General features: G+C 40.6%; 1 protein-coding gene across 1 annotated transcript in view; it reads right to left on the bottom strand.

Annotated features, from left to right (window-relative positions):
- The window catches only part of med12 (mediator complex subunit 12), a 197,583-nt gene extending 180,325 nt beyond the window's left edge, over nt 1-17,258 (bottom strand). The window contains exons 1-2 of the mRNA XM_060832767.1: nt 17,150-17,258; nt 5,619-5,723 (exon numbers count right to left, since the gene is read on the bottom strand). Coding sequence (XP_060688750.1) covers nt 5,619-5,723; nt 17,150-17,248 — 204 coding nt within the window. The 5' untranslated portion in view covers nt 17,249-17,258. The remainder of the gene's footprint in view (nt 1-5,618; nt 5,724-17,149) is intronic.
- Between the last annotated feature and the right edge of the window lie 809 nt (nt 17,259-18,067).

Raw genomic sequence — 18,067 nt, 5'->3', positions numbered from 1 at the left:
GTCTGAAGGGCTCCAACAACTTTCCAACAATACCATGAAAACCTTAAGTTCCAGACTTTACCGCGCATCTAGGAAAGCTGTTCCAGTACAGCTACAACACAGACACCTTATAAGGGACCACATATTTTTCCTTTTTATACTACAAACTGGAATGGAAGTCAGACATTGCTTTATAGCTGAAATACTAGGAGGGTTTTGAAAGTTGGAAAACCAAATATACATTTTTAACAATACAAAGCAATGCTGATTTTGGAGCAGGAAGTTTGTTACATTATTAAGTCAGAGCAGCGCAATAAATTTTTGTCTAAAGGAAACAGGGCCTGACAACACCACTCGAATTAGTTAAGTACAATCTGCTACAAGTTGCTGTGAACAGTGCAGCCGGAAGCAGAGTCAGCAAGCAAAAAATGGTTTTCTCCCATCTGAGTAAAAAAAATAAGAATCTTAAAAGAATTCTAATATGAGAGAAGATCTGGATGCACCCAATCAACTATCAAGTTATAAAATAAACCCCATTCTACATGCAACATCATGTCATGATTACTAAAACTGGAAAGATAATAAGGGACAATTTAACACACCTTCGTGATCTGGACTTTTGATTGCTACTTTCTCATCTGTATTTTTCCAACCATAATACCTGAATTAAGCTATTTATTGAAGGAAACATATGCTGGGTTTGGAAGCATTCCAGAAATGGGGATCTCACACAAGTAGGAATTTTCTTATAAGGAGAGTCAGAGTCACACAGCATGGAAACAGATCCTTCAGCCCAACTCATCCATGCCAACCTGGTTTCTTGAATTGAACCAGTCCCATTTGCCTACGTTTAGGCTACATCATTTTAAACCTTTGCTTATCTTTCCAAATGTCTTTTAAAATGTTCTATCACTTCTTCTGGACATTCATTCCATTGATACACCACTCTGTGTGAAAAAAAATGCCCCTCAGGTCCCTCTTAATCCTTTCTTTCTTCCCTAAAAGTTATTCCTTTTAGTTTTGAACTCCTCTACGCTAGGGGAGTTCAAACCTTAACTCTTCTGAATATGATGGCCCTGTACAAATGGAGTTCAGAAGAATGGCAGTTGAGCTTATTGAAACATTTAAGGTTCTAAGGGGCTTGATAAGGTAGACACAGAGGAGAAAGTGAGGTCTGCAGATGCTGGAGATCAGAGCTGAAAATCTGTTGCTGGAAAAACGCAGCAGGTCAGGCAGCATCCAAGGAACAGGAAATTTGACGTTTCGGGCATAAGCCCTTCATCAGGAAGACACAGAGACTTGTTTAACCTTGTAGGAGAGTCTAGGACCAAAGGCCATTATCTCAGAATAAAAAGTCTAAGACAGAGATAAGGAAGAGTTTCTTCTCTCAGAGGGTAGTCAATCCGTGGGATTCTTTACCAAAGAAGCAGTACAAGCTGTGTCATTAAATATATTCAAAGTTGAGATAGCCGACTGCTGCTGCTACAACTCAGTAACTTATAGTCTGTCCTTAAGCTGTCTTATTTCTGAATAAATGCACACACTTTAGGTTTGATAGCATTGCAGTTCCAATTGCTTGGTTGTAGATTGATAATAATCCTTCTCTGCCATTTGTTACAAGAATATCTGTGCATACAATAAATAGTTGTTTTGTGTTAATGACAAAGCATGGTAAGAATTGTTTTGACCCACGTATAAGTCAGTCAGGTATATTGATCATTTGATAGTTTTAATGGACATTTTTACTTTTGTGATAGTTTGTGGAACAGAAGTGCTTGATTTTCGGTGATCTTCCCAGTGAAATCAAAATAATTTACCCAGCTAAGTGGAAAACTAGTAAGGTATTTCCTGTCCACAAAAAAGCAGGACAATTCCTACCCAGCCAATTACTGCCCCATCAGTCTACTCTCTAGCAGAGAAGTGATGGAGGGGATTGTTGGCAATACTATCAAATTTGTGTTCTGTATGCCATTGAGTTCCTGACCTCAGTGCAGCTTGGCCCAAATATGGACAAAAGAAATAAACTGCAAAGGTGAAAGGAGAATGATTGTTTCTGTCATCAAGGCAGCATCTAATAGAGTATGGTGTCAGAAGTTCTAGCAAAGTCGCAGTCAATGGAAATCAGGGGGAAAATTATCAACTGGTATGTCATAAAATGGAAGAGGGCATGGTTAATTGAGGCAAATCATCTCAGTTCCAAGAAATCGTTGCAGGAACTCCTCAGGATCATGCCCTAGTCCCAATCACCTTCAGCCTCTTCATTTATGAATGTCCCACCATCATTAGGTCAGAGGTAGGGATATAACATAATCACTTAATTAGCAGTACCATTCATAACTCCCCAGAACGTGAGGCAGTTTGTGTTCAGACACAGGAAAACCTGAACAACACCCTGGCTTGTGCTGGTTAAGTGATGAGTGACACTTATGTCATACAATTGCCAAGCAGTGACCATCTCCAAGTGAGAATCTAATTATTGGCCCTTGATATTCAGCAATATTACAATCACTGAATCTCCCATTATTAATATCCTTGGGGTTACTATCTATAGAACAGACCAGGACTGGCCATATAGATATTGTGGCTACAAGAGCAGGTCAAAGACCACGAATTCTACTGCTAATAATTCATCTCCTTCCTCCCAAAAGCCTGTCCACAAGTCAAAAGTGAGATGGAATGTTTTCCACTTGCCTAAGTGCAGCTCCAACAACAATTGAGAAACTCAACATTATCCAGATCAAAGCAGTCTACCTGACTGTCACAACATCCACCATCTTGAATTTACTCCCTATGCCAAAGCATACAATGGCATCGATACGTATGATCAAGAAGATGCACTGCAGCAACTAACTCACACTTCTGATACAGTATCTTCCAAACCTGCAACATCTACCACCGAGGGAAAACGACAGCAGCTGCATGGAACGCCATCACCTGCAAGTTTCCCTTCAAGTCACATACTATCCTGACTTGAAGCTACACTGTTCTTCACGGTTACTGGGTTATTATCCTCGAACTCCTTTCCTACAGCACTTAGGGTATATCTAAATAACAATGACTGCAGTGATTTAAGGCATTTCATCAGTATCTCGTAGTACTTAAGGATGGGGAATAAGTGTTTGACAAGTTTGCAACATCAAATCTCAAAAATAGTTTAGCTTAAATTCTGCCCACTTTCAGTCATTTTTAACAATATGCTTGCTGTAGTAAATTAACAAGGTCATGGTGCCACCTTGAATTTGGACATTCATATAAAAAAGCCATTTTGAGATTCATAAATTATCTCATTAAGTATACTAATATTTGTTATAGCAGATTAGTAACCAACCAGCAACAGATGATTGCATCAGACAGAGACAATTCAATTATGCTGAAATTCAAAAGTAATTAAGTAGTTGATGAGGGCTGGATCTTTTCACACATCTTTGTGTCAGAAATGTAACATCAAAGTGTACTGCTAAGCTGCTGCAGTAGAAGAGAGAACACTAAGGCCATTAATCACACTGGCTTAAATTACTTAAAACAACCGTCATAATGAATATAAGCAAGTATTATTTCAGATATTTTGCTTCATGACCTGCCTCTGTAGAACCCGCTCTGATGGCAGCTTCTTTAACTCAATTGTATCTGAGTATTCAAAGCTTGTGAAAAGATTTGTAGCTCGGGTGCTCATTGTTGTGGTTCTGCTCGCCGAGCTGGGAATTTGTGTTGCTGACGTTTCGTTCCCTCATCTGGGTGACATCCTCAGTGCTTGGCCAACTAGCCACGAAACGACACAACCAGCTATCCTTAGTAGCCACACACGCAGATGACAAGCAACATGAATTAGATTGGGACAACACTACTATTATAGGACAAGCCAAACAGAGAACAGCCAGGGAATTCCTAGAGGCATGGCACTCATCCACAGATTCAATCAATAAGCACATCGACCTGGACCCAATATACCGGCCACTGCAGCGGACAGCTGGAACTGACAACCAGAAGCGGCAGATTCAAACCACTACAAATGCAGGAGGAAAGGTCACAGAAGCGCTTCACAGGAGGCTCCCAAGCTCTGAGGATGTCACCTGTATCTGAGTATGTCACTACTCCTGCACCCATCTTTAGGGCACATGTAGTTGTCTGTCTTCCAGCTCTTGTAGTAGACCCTACTTTTATTTATCTCCAAATGTGCTCTGAAAATACAACTCCAAATGCAACTAGACTTAGAATACAATGGTGTTGCAAATGATTACCAGAGATACCTAGGACAGAGGTATATATGAGGAAGAAAAGACTGGTCAGTTTTCTCAAGCCAATATGCAAATTTGTCATAGAAACACTAAGAAATGGAAATGGTCTCCTTGATACGAACAGTGGAGGATACTTTAGACAACGTCAGTCAGAGTTGGAGGACAGCAATTTAAAATCTTGGCAAGAGTTTAAAGGAAAACACAGACCCTGGAAGTAATGGTCTGCCAACAGCTGCAGAAAAAAAGAATGCAATGTCACATTGATTATATGGATCAAAGATGCACAATAGAACCTCAGACTTTTCACGCCTAAACAAATGTCACAAAATTTTCACAAAACCCCCCTCTATTCTATATGATAAAAGTTTTAGTCCAAAGTTGTTATGAAGAAAACATTTACACTTTTAATTCACTATTCCAACTCGAAGTACGTCAAATACAATGCATAACTTTGATCTGTAATAACTATTATGCCAACTATTATTAGATTAGATTCGATTCCCTACAGTGTGGAAACAGGCCCTTCAGCCCAACAAGTCCACACTGACCCTCCGAAGAATAAACCACCCAGTCATTTCCCTCTGACTAATGCACCCAACATTATGGGCAATTTAGCATGGCCAAATCACCTGGCCTGCACATTTTGGACTGTGGGAGGAAACCCACGGAGACAGGGAGAATGTGCAAACTCCACACAGTCACTCGAGGCTGGAATCGAACCAGGGATACTGGTGCTGTGAGGTAGGTATTATTTACAGCAAAGTCCCATAGACCACAAAACTAATGTTTTATCAATCTTTATTTATAGAATGTTCATTGGAGAAACTTTGATCTCAACACCAGAATTAACTTTTCTTCAAATAGTGTAACGGGATTCTTAACGTTCAACTGAACCGCTGGAAAACTCAACAGTTCAATTTAACATCACACCAGGGTGACACTACCAAAAACACAGAACTTCTTCAGAAAAACATCTCTATTTGAAAATAGCGTATAAACATATAGTCGCCCCCACTTGTTTTCAAACAAATGATAATGCTGTTTTACGTTGCAGCACTAGAAATGACTGACTGCACTATCTCACTAAATACAATGAATAGCATTGAAGTGAATAGAGGTTTATGAACAAAAAAATTCCCAAAAATCCATCAATCATGATGAACATTTTAAACTGCAATATGTTTATTTACATTTTAAATAACATTCAAAAATAGTAATGGTATGCACACTTACATAATTATTAGCTTCATTAGTCACTTTCCTACTATTGATCTCAATTTTAGTAGAAGGTTCTCATAGTTCTCACTTTGCACTTTAACTTAATATCAGGTTCTCAGTCAGATCTATCTGTTGTACAGTTCCAATATTCAGAGGAGACTTTGAGCAACAATGAGAGCATCTTACCTTGCCAGGATTGAAATTTACATTTTTTGCGCTACCATGTTCATCCCCGGATACTGCAGGCTGATTGTTAAAGCCTTGTTTAACATTCAGTGCTGTCAGCTCGTCCTAAAACAAAAAGAAACACTTAAGTACCATGTAAAATGGCCAACAAATATGCACAAGACACGATTCCTCCCATTCTCTGAGCTCAGTATCCTGCATTATTGTGATACACTTCAAAAGTATTTAATTGGTTATAAAGTCTTATGGAATACTCATCAAAACCATTACATAAATAAAACGTTATTTTTCTATAGTGCTATATTTTGAAATGTTCTCAAGCTTCAACTAATTTGACTGATATTTTATGTCGTGATAAGTAAGTTATTTGAATATTGTTTTTCATTTTTGTTCTTCAAGTTACTTATTTATTCCATTCCAGTCTGATTTTTTTAAAAATATGAGCCTAGGTATAACGATCTTGTTAACTGACGTGTTTGTAACCTTTGTTAGAGAATGCACCAACACGCTAGAAGCCAATCACAAAACATATCCACCTTAATCCATACTCAAGGCTACGACTGAGAAATAGTCCAGAAATCAATTTTAAACTAAATAACAATTTAAATGAAATACATGTTGCTTTTGTTAAATTCAAAAGCTAATCATAAAATTGAAAGAATGGTAAACATACATATGCCAAACAATGTTGCAGCCAAATTGGCAGGAGGTTACATTTAGATTTATTTTAAACAGTGTAAACTGCAGACCCATTCTGTCATTTTGGTAGCTTGGCATCTATTATATCACATTGATCCAAAGACACCAATGTTTGTCTGCAGAATTTGAGCCAATAAGCTATGACAATGGAGATTGAGAGTTAGAAAAAGGTCATGGAGGAGAAAATGCAATAGCATCTTTGTTAAGCTTAAAAGCAAGAATACTATTGTTTTTAGATAGAAGATAAGGAGTCAATAATGTCTATATGGCCTATGGTCAAATGCTTTTTGTGATAATGTATTCCTGATTGTGCACCAAGTTTACTAAATTTTAATAAAAATCCTTCACTGTACAGTCATGATTTCCAACTGTAAATTGGACAGTCAGTTCCACTTCCTGTCCACGTTCCCTTGCCATGAGCGTCTCTTGACAGTTGCTCACACCACCTGGCATTCCCCCAACATGCATGTGTCTGAAAGATGATTTTACCATCATCCTGCATTTCCTCGCTGCATGCAGATTGACTGTCCTGCTGCTGTACAAGTTCCATTTCAGGAAGCCGTGTAGTTCAAGAAAAATATTCAGATGCTCTTAGGTTTTGCCAACTTGTTACATTGTGTCAGCTTGGTTGTGGTGGACTATCACTACTGGATAAATTAAGTTTTGTGATGGCAATGCAAACAAATCAAGATAAATAAATTTCAAAAACTCGGATTTGATCTATTAAGTCAGTATATTACAGTTATAAAAACACAGGAGGCCATTCAGCCCATCACACTCTCTACAAGAGTAGCTCAGCTGTTCATTCTCCATCGACCTGCAGTTTTATTTTCCTTCAGCTGCTTTACTAATAAGTCCATGCAGAATAAAGAAAAAAATTACAAAGATGCTGCCATGTTCCACATCCAATATCCTATTGCAAAATAAGATAATCAGGAGCCCTGGAAGTAACCCTCCTGTGCCTCCACAATTGAAAGCAGCCAGTGGCATTCTGAGTGTTCCAGAAGCACAGATCCAGAGGCCCACTTGCAGCTTGAGCAATGTAAAGTTAGGTCACAAACAATAAGGTGAAACAGTAATAATGAATGATGAACCTGATCCATCTAAGAGGAAACCAAAACTGTATTTCCATGCTGAACAGGAAAATGAAGTTCTGTTCACAATTGCAAATGGTAAGAGTTGCCTTATTTGTCACCAAAGCATGTCAAATAAGTATAAACAAGAATTTGGAACACCACCACACAACAATGCACATGAAATTCAAGGATAGTTTTCCTCTGAACAACACACTTTGGATAGAACAACTTTAAAAGCTGAAGGCAATTTTGAAAGTTCAACAATCATTACATTTTACTGCGATGTCAGAAAAAAGTAAGTTGTGCACTAAAGAATCACTTTTTCTGCCTAAACACAAGAAATAATTCACAGGCAGCGAAGTAATTAATGCAGCAATGATAGCAACGCTTTACCCAAAGACTTCCAGAACAAAGCAGAAATAACTGCAATCCAGAACATGTCAATCAGTGCTTCTAGAATAACAAAAAAATTAGTTCTTTGTCAAAGACATTTTTCAGTAACTACAGCAGGACCAGCTTCTCCCTTTACAATTAGAATTAGAATCCCTACAGTGTGGAAACAGGCCTTCGGCCCAACAAGTCCACACCGACCTTCTGAAGAATAACTCACCCAGACCCTATATTTGTCATTGACAAATGCACCTAACCCACACATCCCTAATCACTATGAACAATTTAGCGTGGCCAACTTACCTATCCTGCACATCTCTGGATTGTGGGAGGAAACCGGTGCACTCAGTACAAACTCCACACAGACAGTCGCCAGAGGCTGGGATCGAACCAGAGCCCCTGGCACTGTGAGGCAGCAGCGCTGACCACTGAGTCACCATGCCATCCTTTTTGTAATTCACAACCTTCACAGCTCAACTGATTGTTTTTGTGCACATGGTTTTTAATAACTTAACAACTCTAAGGTTTCTTCATCGCTTTGCTCCTTAAAAAGAGCACAAAGGATGAGGATATCTAATCAGCCTTTTTTATTTAAATCCTTATTAGAAAACTATGAAGACTTAATCTTCTATGCTGAGGTGAGATAGTCAATACAAGGGAATATCCTACAGAGATTATTTAGATCTGATACCTGAAACAATCTTTTTTTAAAACCAAGGAATGAAGAGTGCAGTGAGCTGTCAGAAAATCACATTGCTCGACTTCAGGTTCCTAATAGACAAAACATCAAAACTGAATAATCTGAACTGTAAACTGCAAGGAAAGGACAAAGACATAGCACACATGATCAGTGCTGTGAATTCATTCCAGTTGAAACTGGTCTGCCAAGTGAAAAAATAAAATGCAGCAATACTACCCAAATTTGGAGAACATACTAGAAAAAAAATTCTAAAGACAAAGAAAAGTTGTTCCACCCAGTTGTTCACAAACCTTGCAGTTGTTCCACCCAGAAAACTCTGCACATTTGATGGCGTTAGCAGAGAAATTCAACAGGTGATTTCTGAAATTAAATATGATAGAACTAGAATTAAATATGATAGCCGCCTCAGGCGACTCTCTGTGTGGAGTTTGCACATTCTCCCCGTGTCTGCGTGGGTTTCCTCCGGGTGCTCCGGTTTCCTCCCACAGTCCAAAGATGTGCGGGTCAGGTGAATTGGCCATGTTAAATTGCCTGTAGTGTTAGGTAAGGGGCAAATGTAGGGGTATGGGTGGGTTGCGCTTCGGCGGGTTGGTGTGGACTTGTTGGGCCGAAGGGCCTGTTTCCACACTGTAAGTAATCTAATCTAAAGAACAAATCACATTTATCTCAAATCTACTTTAGGTTAGCTACCAAATTTCATCAGGTATTTAACTTACAAAAGTAGTAAAATGGATTTGGAGATAATTACTATATAAAATGATATTATGTTGAAAGTCAGAGCAAGGGACAGTGATTTGTGGGCATTCAAAAACAGAAAAATACACACTCTATTATACACCTATTATCCTCTGCTTTTAAAGTTAAATCTTACACTGACTCCACAGATCTCTATGAGACAACATTCTCCAAAATGAAGTTAATCAAATATCACACCCAACTCACAAATTCATTTGTATACGACTAGATGACTCAAGCTAAAATCCAGACTTCAAGGCACTGATAGATAACTTGCAATCACAGGTGTCACTCTAAGACTTGTTAAGTAGAGGATAAAATTAATCTGATATACTTGGTTTTAGATTTATGCAACATTAAAAAGGAACTATTCTACATTTGTTTTGGGGTAGATCCTGGTTTGCACTTAAATGTAAAATTTCCACAGTGCATCAGTGAGTGTTGATGGAGTAGGGAGTGGATGTTTGTGATGTGGTGCCAATCAAGCAGGCTGCTTTGTCCTGGAAGACATCAAGCTTCTTGAATGTTGTTGGAACTGCAAACATCCAGGCAAGTGGGGAGTACTCATTTCATCACACTCCTGACTTATGCCTTGTAAATACTGGACAGGTTTAAAGGAGTCAGGAGGTGAATTACTCACCACAATGTTAATAGCTTCTGACCTGCTCTTGTAGTCATTGTGTTTGTGATGAATTCAGTTGAGTTCCTGGTCAATGTTAACCTTAAGGATGCTCATAGTGGTGAATTCAGTGATGGTAACACCAATGAATGTCAAGGGGTGGTAGACGGTTTCTTATTGGAGATGTTCATTGCTTGGCTTTTGTGTGGCATGAGTGACTGAAGTGATAGTAGAGGAACACTATGGGTTTAGTGACCATAATTCTAGTTTTAAATAGTCATGGAAAAGAATAAGCCTTCCATAAAATTTATGATTTTTAAGTGGAGTAAAGCAAATTTTAATGGTATGAGACAAGAACTTTCAAAAATTATCAGAGTAGACGGTTTGCAGGGAATGTCTGTTAAGTGGGAGGCTTTCAAACGTGTGATACCAAAAATTTAGGGGCATTATATTCCTGTTAGACTGAAAGGTAAGACTGGTAGGATTAAAGAACAGTGTTTGAATAAAAATATTGAGGTTCTAATCAAGAATAAAACAAAATCATATATTAAGTATAGACGTGGGTTCAAATGAATCGCTTGAACAGTATAAAGAGTAGGGAGAATTCTTAAGAATGAAATCAGGAAGGCAAAGAGAGGCTATGAGACAGCCTTGGCGAATAAGGTTAAGGAAAATTCAAGGAGATTCTCCAAGTACACGAAAAGTAAGAGAGCAACTACACACAGATTAGGATCCCTTAAAGATCAAACAGACTGCCTTCATGTTGAACCTCAGGAGATGTGAGAGATATTAAATGAATATTTTGTGCCAGTCTTTACTGTATTGAAAGGAACGGAGCTAGAGAACTCCGGGAAATAAATATTCATTTTTGAATACAATTCACTTTATAGAAGAAAATGTGCTGGAGGGTTTATAAAATATAGAGCTAGGTAAATCTCCAGGACCTGATCTAGTCTATCACAGGAAATTGTTGGAAGTTAATGAGAAAAGTACAGACCCCATGCAGAAATATTTATATCATCTATATCTATGGGCTGAGATGCTGGATGACTGGAGAGTGGCTCATGGTGTGCTTCTGTTTAAGAAGGGATGTAAAGATAGATTTGGGAACTACAGACCTGCAAGTCTGATTTCAGTGGTGGATCGGCTGTTGGAGGTGATTCTGAAAGAAAGGATTTATTTGCATTTGGAGAAGCAAGGAATGATTAGAGTAGATTACTTACAGTGTGGAAACAGGCCCTACAAGTCCACACTGACCTGCCGAAGCACAACCCACCCAAACCCATTCCCCAACATTTGCCCCTTCACCTAACACTACGGGCAATTTAGCATTTTTGGACTGTGAGAGGAAACCGGAACACCCGGAGGAAACCCAGACAGACACTGGGAGAATGTGCAAACTCCACACAGACAGTTGCCTGAGGCAGGAATTGAACCCAGGTCTCTGGCGCTGTGAGGCAGCAGTGCTAACCACTGTGCCACCCATACAGTCCACACCGTCCCTCCGAAGAGTAAGCCACTCAGACCCATTCCCCTACCTTATTACTTGATATTTTCCCTGAACACTATGGGCAGTTTAGCATGGCCAGTTCACCTGGCCTGCACATCTTTGGACTGTGGGAGGAAACTGGAGCTCCCTGAGGAAACCCACGCAGACACAGAGAGAATGTATAACCTTCACACAGACAGTTGTCTGAGGCTACAGTCGAACCCGGGTCCCTGATGCTGTGAGGCAGCAGCACTAATCACTGAGCCACTGTACCAGAGAACGATTAGGAATAATCAGCATGGTTTTGCACGAAAGAGACGGTCTCAAGAACTTGATTGAGTTCTTTGAAGAAGTAACCAAAAACAAGTCAGAGCAGTAAGAAATTGTTTAATTGGACATTAGTAAAGCCTTTGACAAGGTTCTACATGGTAGACTAATGAATAAAGTTATATCAAATGGGATTCAGGGTGACCTTGCCAGTTGGATACAAAATTGGCTTAATGGCAGGAGACAGACAATGATAGTAGAGTGTTGTTTTTTGGACTGGAGGCGTGTGTCCAGCTAAGTTTCACAGGGATCGGTGCTGGTCCACTTTTGTTTGTCATTTATATACATGATTTAGATGAAAACATGGCTATCAGTTTGCAGATGACAGCAAAACTGTCATATTGACAGTCAATAGTAATGAAGGTTATCTAAGATTACAAAGAGATCTTGATCACTTTGGTCAACGGACTGAAGTGTGGGCAGATTTGCACAATTTGCATAAATGCAAGCTGTTGTATTTTGGTAAAGCCCCCCCCCCACTCCACCACCCCCCCATCCCACCCCCACTTCACCCCTCCTCACCCTACCCTCACCCACCACCCAGCCCTCACCCCCACCCACCACCCCGCCCTCACCCACCACCCACCACCCCGCCCTCACCCACCACCCACCACCCCGCCCTCACCCACCACCCATTTATTACAATTAAAATTAGAACTTTGGGTGTATTGTAGAATAGAAAGACCTAGAGGTTCAGGTCCATAATTCTTTGAACTTTGCATCACACAGAGACAAGGCAGTTAAGAAGGCATTTAGCATGCTTGCGTTTATTGCTCATACATTTTGAGAATAGGAGTTGGGACGTCATGTTGAGGTCGTGCAATACTTTAGTGAGGCTTCTTCGGGAGTACTGTGTCCAGTCCTTGTCTCCTTTTGTAGCAATGATATTATTAAGCCGTAGAGGATTCAGAAGAGATTTACCAGAATGTGGCCAAGTATGGAGGGCTTGAGGTTCAGGAGAGGCTGAATAGGCTGAGACTTTGTTCACTGGAGCACAGAGGTTGAGGATTATAAAAAGCATGAGCTGAATGGCAAGTGTCTTTAGGCTTTGAGATTTCAAGGCTAGGTGACATATTTTTAAAGTGAGATGAGAAAGATTTATAAAAAGCCATGACGAATAATTTTATTTTTAAAACACAGAGTGCTTCATGTGTGGAGTAAACTTCCAGAGGTAGTGGTGAATGCAGGTACAGTTACAACGTTTAAAAGACATTTCGATAAGTACATGAATAAGAAACGTTTGGAGGGATATGGACCAAGTGCAGATAGATGGGACTAGTGTAGTTTGGGATTACAGTCAGCATGGACTGGTTCGACCAAAAGGTCTGTATCCATGCTATATGCCTCTATTAATGTTACTTGCCACTTGTCAGCCCAAGCTTGGATAATGTTCAGATCTTGTTGCATTTGAACATGGACTGCTTCTGTATCTGAGGAATTGCAAATGGCATTGAACATTGTGCAAACATCCCCACTCTGACCTGATGATGGAGGGAAGCTCACTGATGAAGCTGCGGAAGGTGGTTGGGCCTAAGACATTATACAAAGGAACTCCCAGATAGTCCTACAGCTCAGATGACTGGAGTTCAACAACCGTAGCCATCTCCCTATGTACCACATATGATCCCAACTAGTCGAGATTTTGCTTCTTGATACCCACTGATTCCAATTATGCGAGAGTTGCTTGATACCGCACCCAGTCGAATGCAGCCTTCTTGTCAAAAGCGCACCTCATCTTTCCCCAGTAAAACAATTTCAGTCTTCTGCTAACCTCTAGATACCCCATCACCCAGACCTGCCGTCAGATGGGCTTCTGTGCAGGTAAACCTAAATTTACTGACAGTCCCAAAGCATCAATCTTACGAACATCATAACGGTAACACTTGATGCTGTTTCTATTATTGATTCATTTCATATATTCAATATCCACGGTGCAGTTTTGATCTCTCAGCTGGGCTATTAGCTAATTTCAGTCAGAAAGGCAGTATGACACTGTGTTAAGCTTTAATTCCAAGATGTTGGGGATCGACCACGCAACAGCTTCACACAAAGATTTAGTGTTTCTGGGCAGTTTGGAAAAATCTTTTTAGAATAAAGGTATTTGTCCCTTTCACCAATTTGTTTTCCTTTCTGAAAGTTGGAGATGATTCCACAAATGGCAATAACTTTCCAGTATTCACCCTGTTGCCACTGCTCACAAACAAGCCTTTCCAAAAAGTATCAGCATGCTACAAAATCATAAAGGATTTCATATTCACACCAAATCTTTCAACCACATTTTGTATCAAGTTTAGACTACTGTAAAAAACGTGGCATAGATATTTTCCATGGATATATTCCCTCTCCAAAAAAACATTCCCCACTGCTGCCTCCACTTATGTAAATATAACAGTAGAAAAATTGGTAAGAAAAGCAACAAGAATATTTCTGAGCTTTTTTCTTAAATATAATAAAGTCCCATAAAGTACTTCTGAAAGAACCCGGTGGGGTGAACATTGGCCATAATTTCAGTCACTCTTTAAATTTGTGGCCAATGAGATTTAATAAGATAAAGTTCAAGACAAAATGTTTAGGAAGAGATTTTCAAAGAGCAGGGAAGATCAGAAGAAGTAGGATCATGGGTAGGCCATTTGGTCTCTGTCATTCAATAGATCCTGGCTGACCTGACATTCCTCATGTCCACTTACCTGCATTTTTCCTGTAACCCTTGATTCCCTGATCAATTTAACTCTCTCAACCTTAACCATACACAAGGACTCTACCTCCACAGCTCTCTGGGTCAAGAAGTTCCAAAGACACTCAACCGTTTTGAGAGAAGAAATTCCTCCTCATCTCAAACATAAACTGGCATCCTTTTATTCTGGACTAATGCCCACTAGTCCTAGACTCCCACGAAAGGAAACATCTTCTCAGCATTTACATTGTCAAGCACCTTAAATAGGAGAAAGTGAGGACTGCAGATGCTGGAGACCAGAGTTGAAAAATGTGGTGCTGGAAAAACACAGCAGGCCAGGCAGCATCCGAGGAGCAGAAAAATCGACGTTTCGACATTCCTAAAGAAGGGCTTATGCCCGAAACGTTGATTCTACTGCTCCTCGGGTGCTGCCTGGCCTGCTGTGTTTTTCCAGCACCACATTTTTCAACAAGCGCCTTAAATATGCGATATGTATCAAATAGATCACCTCTCAGAGATCCACCCTGTTTAGCCTTCGTTCATAAGACAATCCCTCCATACCAAGGATCATTCTTTCATGCTTCTCTAAATGGCTTCCAATGAAATGACATCTTTCCTTAAATTAGGGGAACAAAACTGCTCAAAATACTCAGATCTGGTATCACGAGCATCTTGTAGAGTTACAGTAAGGGTTTCCTACTCTTACACTCCAACCCCTTTAAAAGAAGGGCTAATATTCCATTAACCTTCCTGATTACCTGCTGCACCCGCATACTAGCTTTCACTGTTTCATGTACAAGTACCCCAAATCCTTTGCTGCAGCTTTCAGCAGTTTTTCTCCACTTAAATAATATTCTGTTCCTTTGTTCTCCCTTCCAAAATGAACAACTTTGCATCTTCTCACATTATACTCCATTTGTCAACTTTTTGCCCACTTACTTATGCTATCAATATCTCTATAATCTGTTTATATCCCTCTTATAACTTGTCTTCCTATCTATTTTTTACAAATCTGGTTGCAGTACATTCATTTCCTTCCTCCAAGTCATTACAAAATGGCAACTCAAAGTTCAGTACAAATTGTGGGGTGGAAAAGTACAGCAAGACAGATCTGCAAACATGAAAGATGCATCATATATGTAAAGTGAGATTTGGCTGGTATAAATCAGTGGTAATATTTGTATTCATGGATTAGATTACAAAATCAATGTGCTGGTGGACAAAAATAACCAATGAATGTTGATGTAAACATAAACAGTTGGTGAGTCAACTTAATCTGAAATAGCCTGTAAACTATGAAGTTTGTAATCAGTTGGAGTTTTATCTAGTTTTACCTAAGAGCTGATGAAGACAATGCTGGATGAATACAGTTGGAGTTAACAATACCACGATTGACAGCAGTATCATCTCAGTTTTGATCTAATACCATCAGAGCACCCACCATTCCACAACAACTGCCCCAAAACCCAACTTCCCTCTTTTCACCTCACTGCTTTCAAGCACAATCTCACCAGTTGAATAACCTGTCAGTAAACACTAAGCTTACATGAAAAAGAGAGACTTAGGCAAATTACCAGAGCATCACAGGGTACTATTCAGTACCCAGAAAGAATCCACAATAAGGAGGCAGAGAAATATTTCCAAAATGCATACAGCAGGAAGTGGCCATTCAGCCCCTCAAATTTACTCCAGCATTCAATATGTTCATAGCTGATCAATTGCAACCTCAAATTTGCATTCCCACCTGATCTTTCAGCCTTTCAGACTCTACTGAGCAGAATCTATCCACCTTGGCCTTAAAAATATTCAAAGACTTTGCTTCCATTATTCTTTTCTCAAAAAGAGTTCCAAAGACACTCAAAATTCTAACAGACTCAAAGACATCAATGGGTGAACACAAAAGCAAAATAATGGATGATGAAAATCTGAAATGAAAATAAAAGTGTTAGAAATACTGTGATCAGTAGTATCTGATAAGAGAGTAAAAAGAGAAACTGAATTTAAGTTTCAGGTCATATCAACCTGAAACATTAACTCTTGTCTCTTCCCACAGATACTGCCCAACATTATGACTATTTCCAGAGATTTAAAATTAATTCTGAACAGGACATATGACCAATAGATAGTGCAAAGATGCACGAGTAACTTGAAAGCAAGGGCTTCAAAATTAATTCAGAAGGACGTGGAGTTCAGTAAGGAGTCAGAAAGAATCTAGATGACAGCAATGCTGTATGTTGTACAGCTGAAGATGCAGTTCAGTGTTCTTAGTAGTTTCACATTTTGAGGGATGAGGTCTAGTAAAGTAACTGGGGGGGGGGGGGGGAAAACACGATGATATAATGTGGATCCACTGAGTATGGAAGCAAGGCAAATGCTCAGAACTTCCAGATCGTTTTAAGAGTAAAAAATATGCTATCTGCAAACACTGTAAGTTTACTGGCTTCTGGGTTTTCCCCCAGGTGGAAAAAGTGAAGGTCTGTGTCATCTATAATGAACTTCCATATTAACCAGATGTTATTGATAGGTTAGTCCAATAACTAACTGCTAAAGATCTGAGTCCAGCCGCAAACGCCCTCAATCCCACACAGGCAGGGTGACCAACCTAAGGCTGGGGCCCGACAAGGCAGGAGCAGGTGTGTGCTTGTTACTCCTGTCTGCAGGGCTGCTCAAGGCCCACGTCCACCCAAACACACGGACTATTTATTGTTTACATGGATGCTGCTCTAGGCCCGGCTCCCCGCGCCGGCTTACTCACCCCGCCGGCCCGGCTGCCTGACTGAGTGACTGGCCGTCCTCCCCTGGATTCTCGACGATTTTCCTACCTCTTTCTGCTTGGGGTCCTGTGGATAAACGTCTGGCGGCCCGAGCCGAGACCTTTTCAACGGCCTGTGCTCATAACTCAATATTCCGAACGCCGCCATCTTTGGGAAAGCCGGCTTCACCCAACGAGTGGCTCCGAGCGCCGGCGGAGATGGCCGATTCCCGAGCGCCGGCGGAGATGGCCGATTCCCGAGCGCCGGCGGAGATGGCCGATTCCCGAGCGCCGGCGGAGATGGCCGATTCCCGAGCGCCGGCGGAGATGGCCGATTCCCGAGCGCCGGCGGAGATGGCCGATTCCCGAGCGCAGGCGGAGATGGCCGATTCCCGAGCGCCGGCGGAGATGGCCGATTCCCGAGCGCCGGCGGAGATGGCCGATTCCCGAGCGCCGGCGGAGATGGCCGATTCCCGAGCGCCGGCGGAGATGGCCGATTCATACAGTACCTTGTCTGAACCACATATATACTTTAAATACCCACTTTCCATAAAGATAGAGACTACCATATCATTATCAGGGGCAACATTCCAACTAATTATTTTATGTGAAGGTGAAGGTGTTGGTGTTGAACTGGGGTAGATAAATAGACAAAAGACAATAGACATTCTGCCCTTCGAGCCTGCACCACCATTCAACATGATCATGGCTGATCATCCTCAATCAGTATCCGCTCCCTGCCTTATCTCCATAACCCTTGATTCCACTATCTTTGAGAGCTCTATCCAACTCTTTCTTAAATGAATCCAGAGACTGGGCCTCTACTGCCCAAAGTTTGTGCGAAGATTTGTAGCTCGGGTGCTTGTTGTAGTGGTTCTGTTCGCCGAGCTGGAAGTTTTTGTTGCAAACGTTTTGTCCCCTGGCTAGGAGACATCATCAGTGCTGTGGAGCCTCCTGCGAAGCGCTTCTTTGATGTTTCTTCCGGCAT

Source organism: Hemiscyllium ocellatum, chromosome 11, assembly GCF_020745735.1.
Source record: "Hemiscyllium ocellatum isolate sHemOce1 chromosome 11, sHemOce1.pat.X.cur, whole genome shotgun sequence".
Taxonomy (NCBI): domain Eukaryota; kingdom Metazoa; phylum Chordata; class Chondrichthyes; order Orectolobiformes; family Hemiscylliidae; genus Hemiscyllium; species Hemiscyllium ocellatum.
Note: the sequence above shows the minus strand (reverse complement) of the source record. Positions and strands in the feature narration are given on the sequence as shown.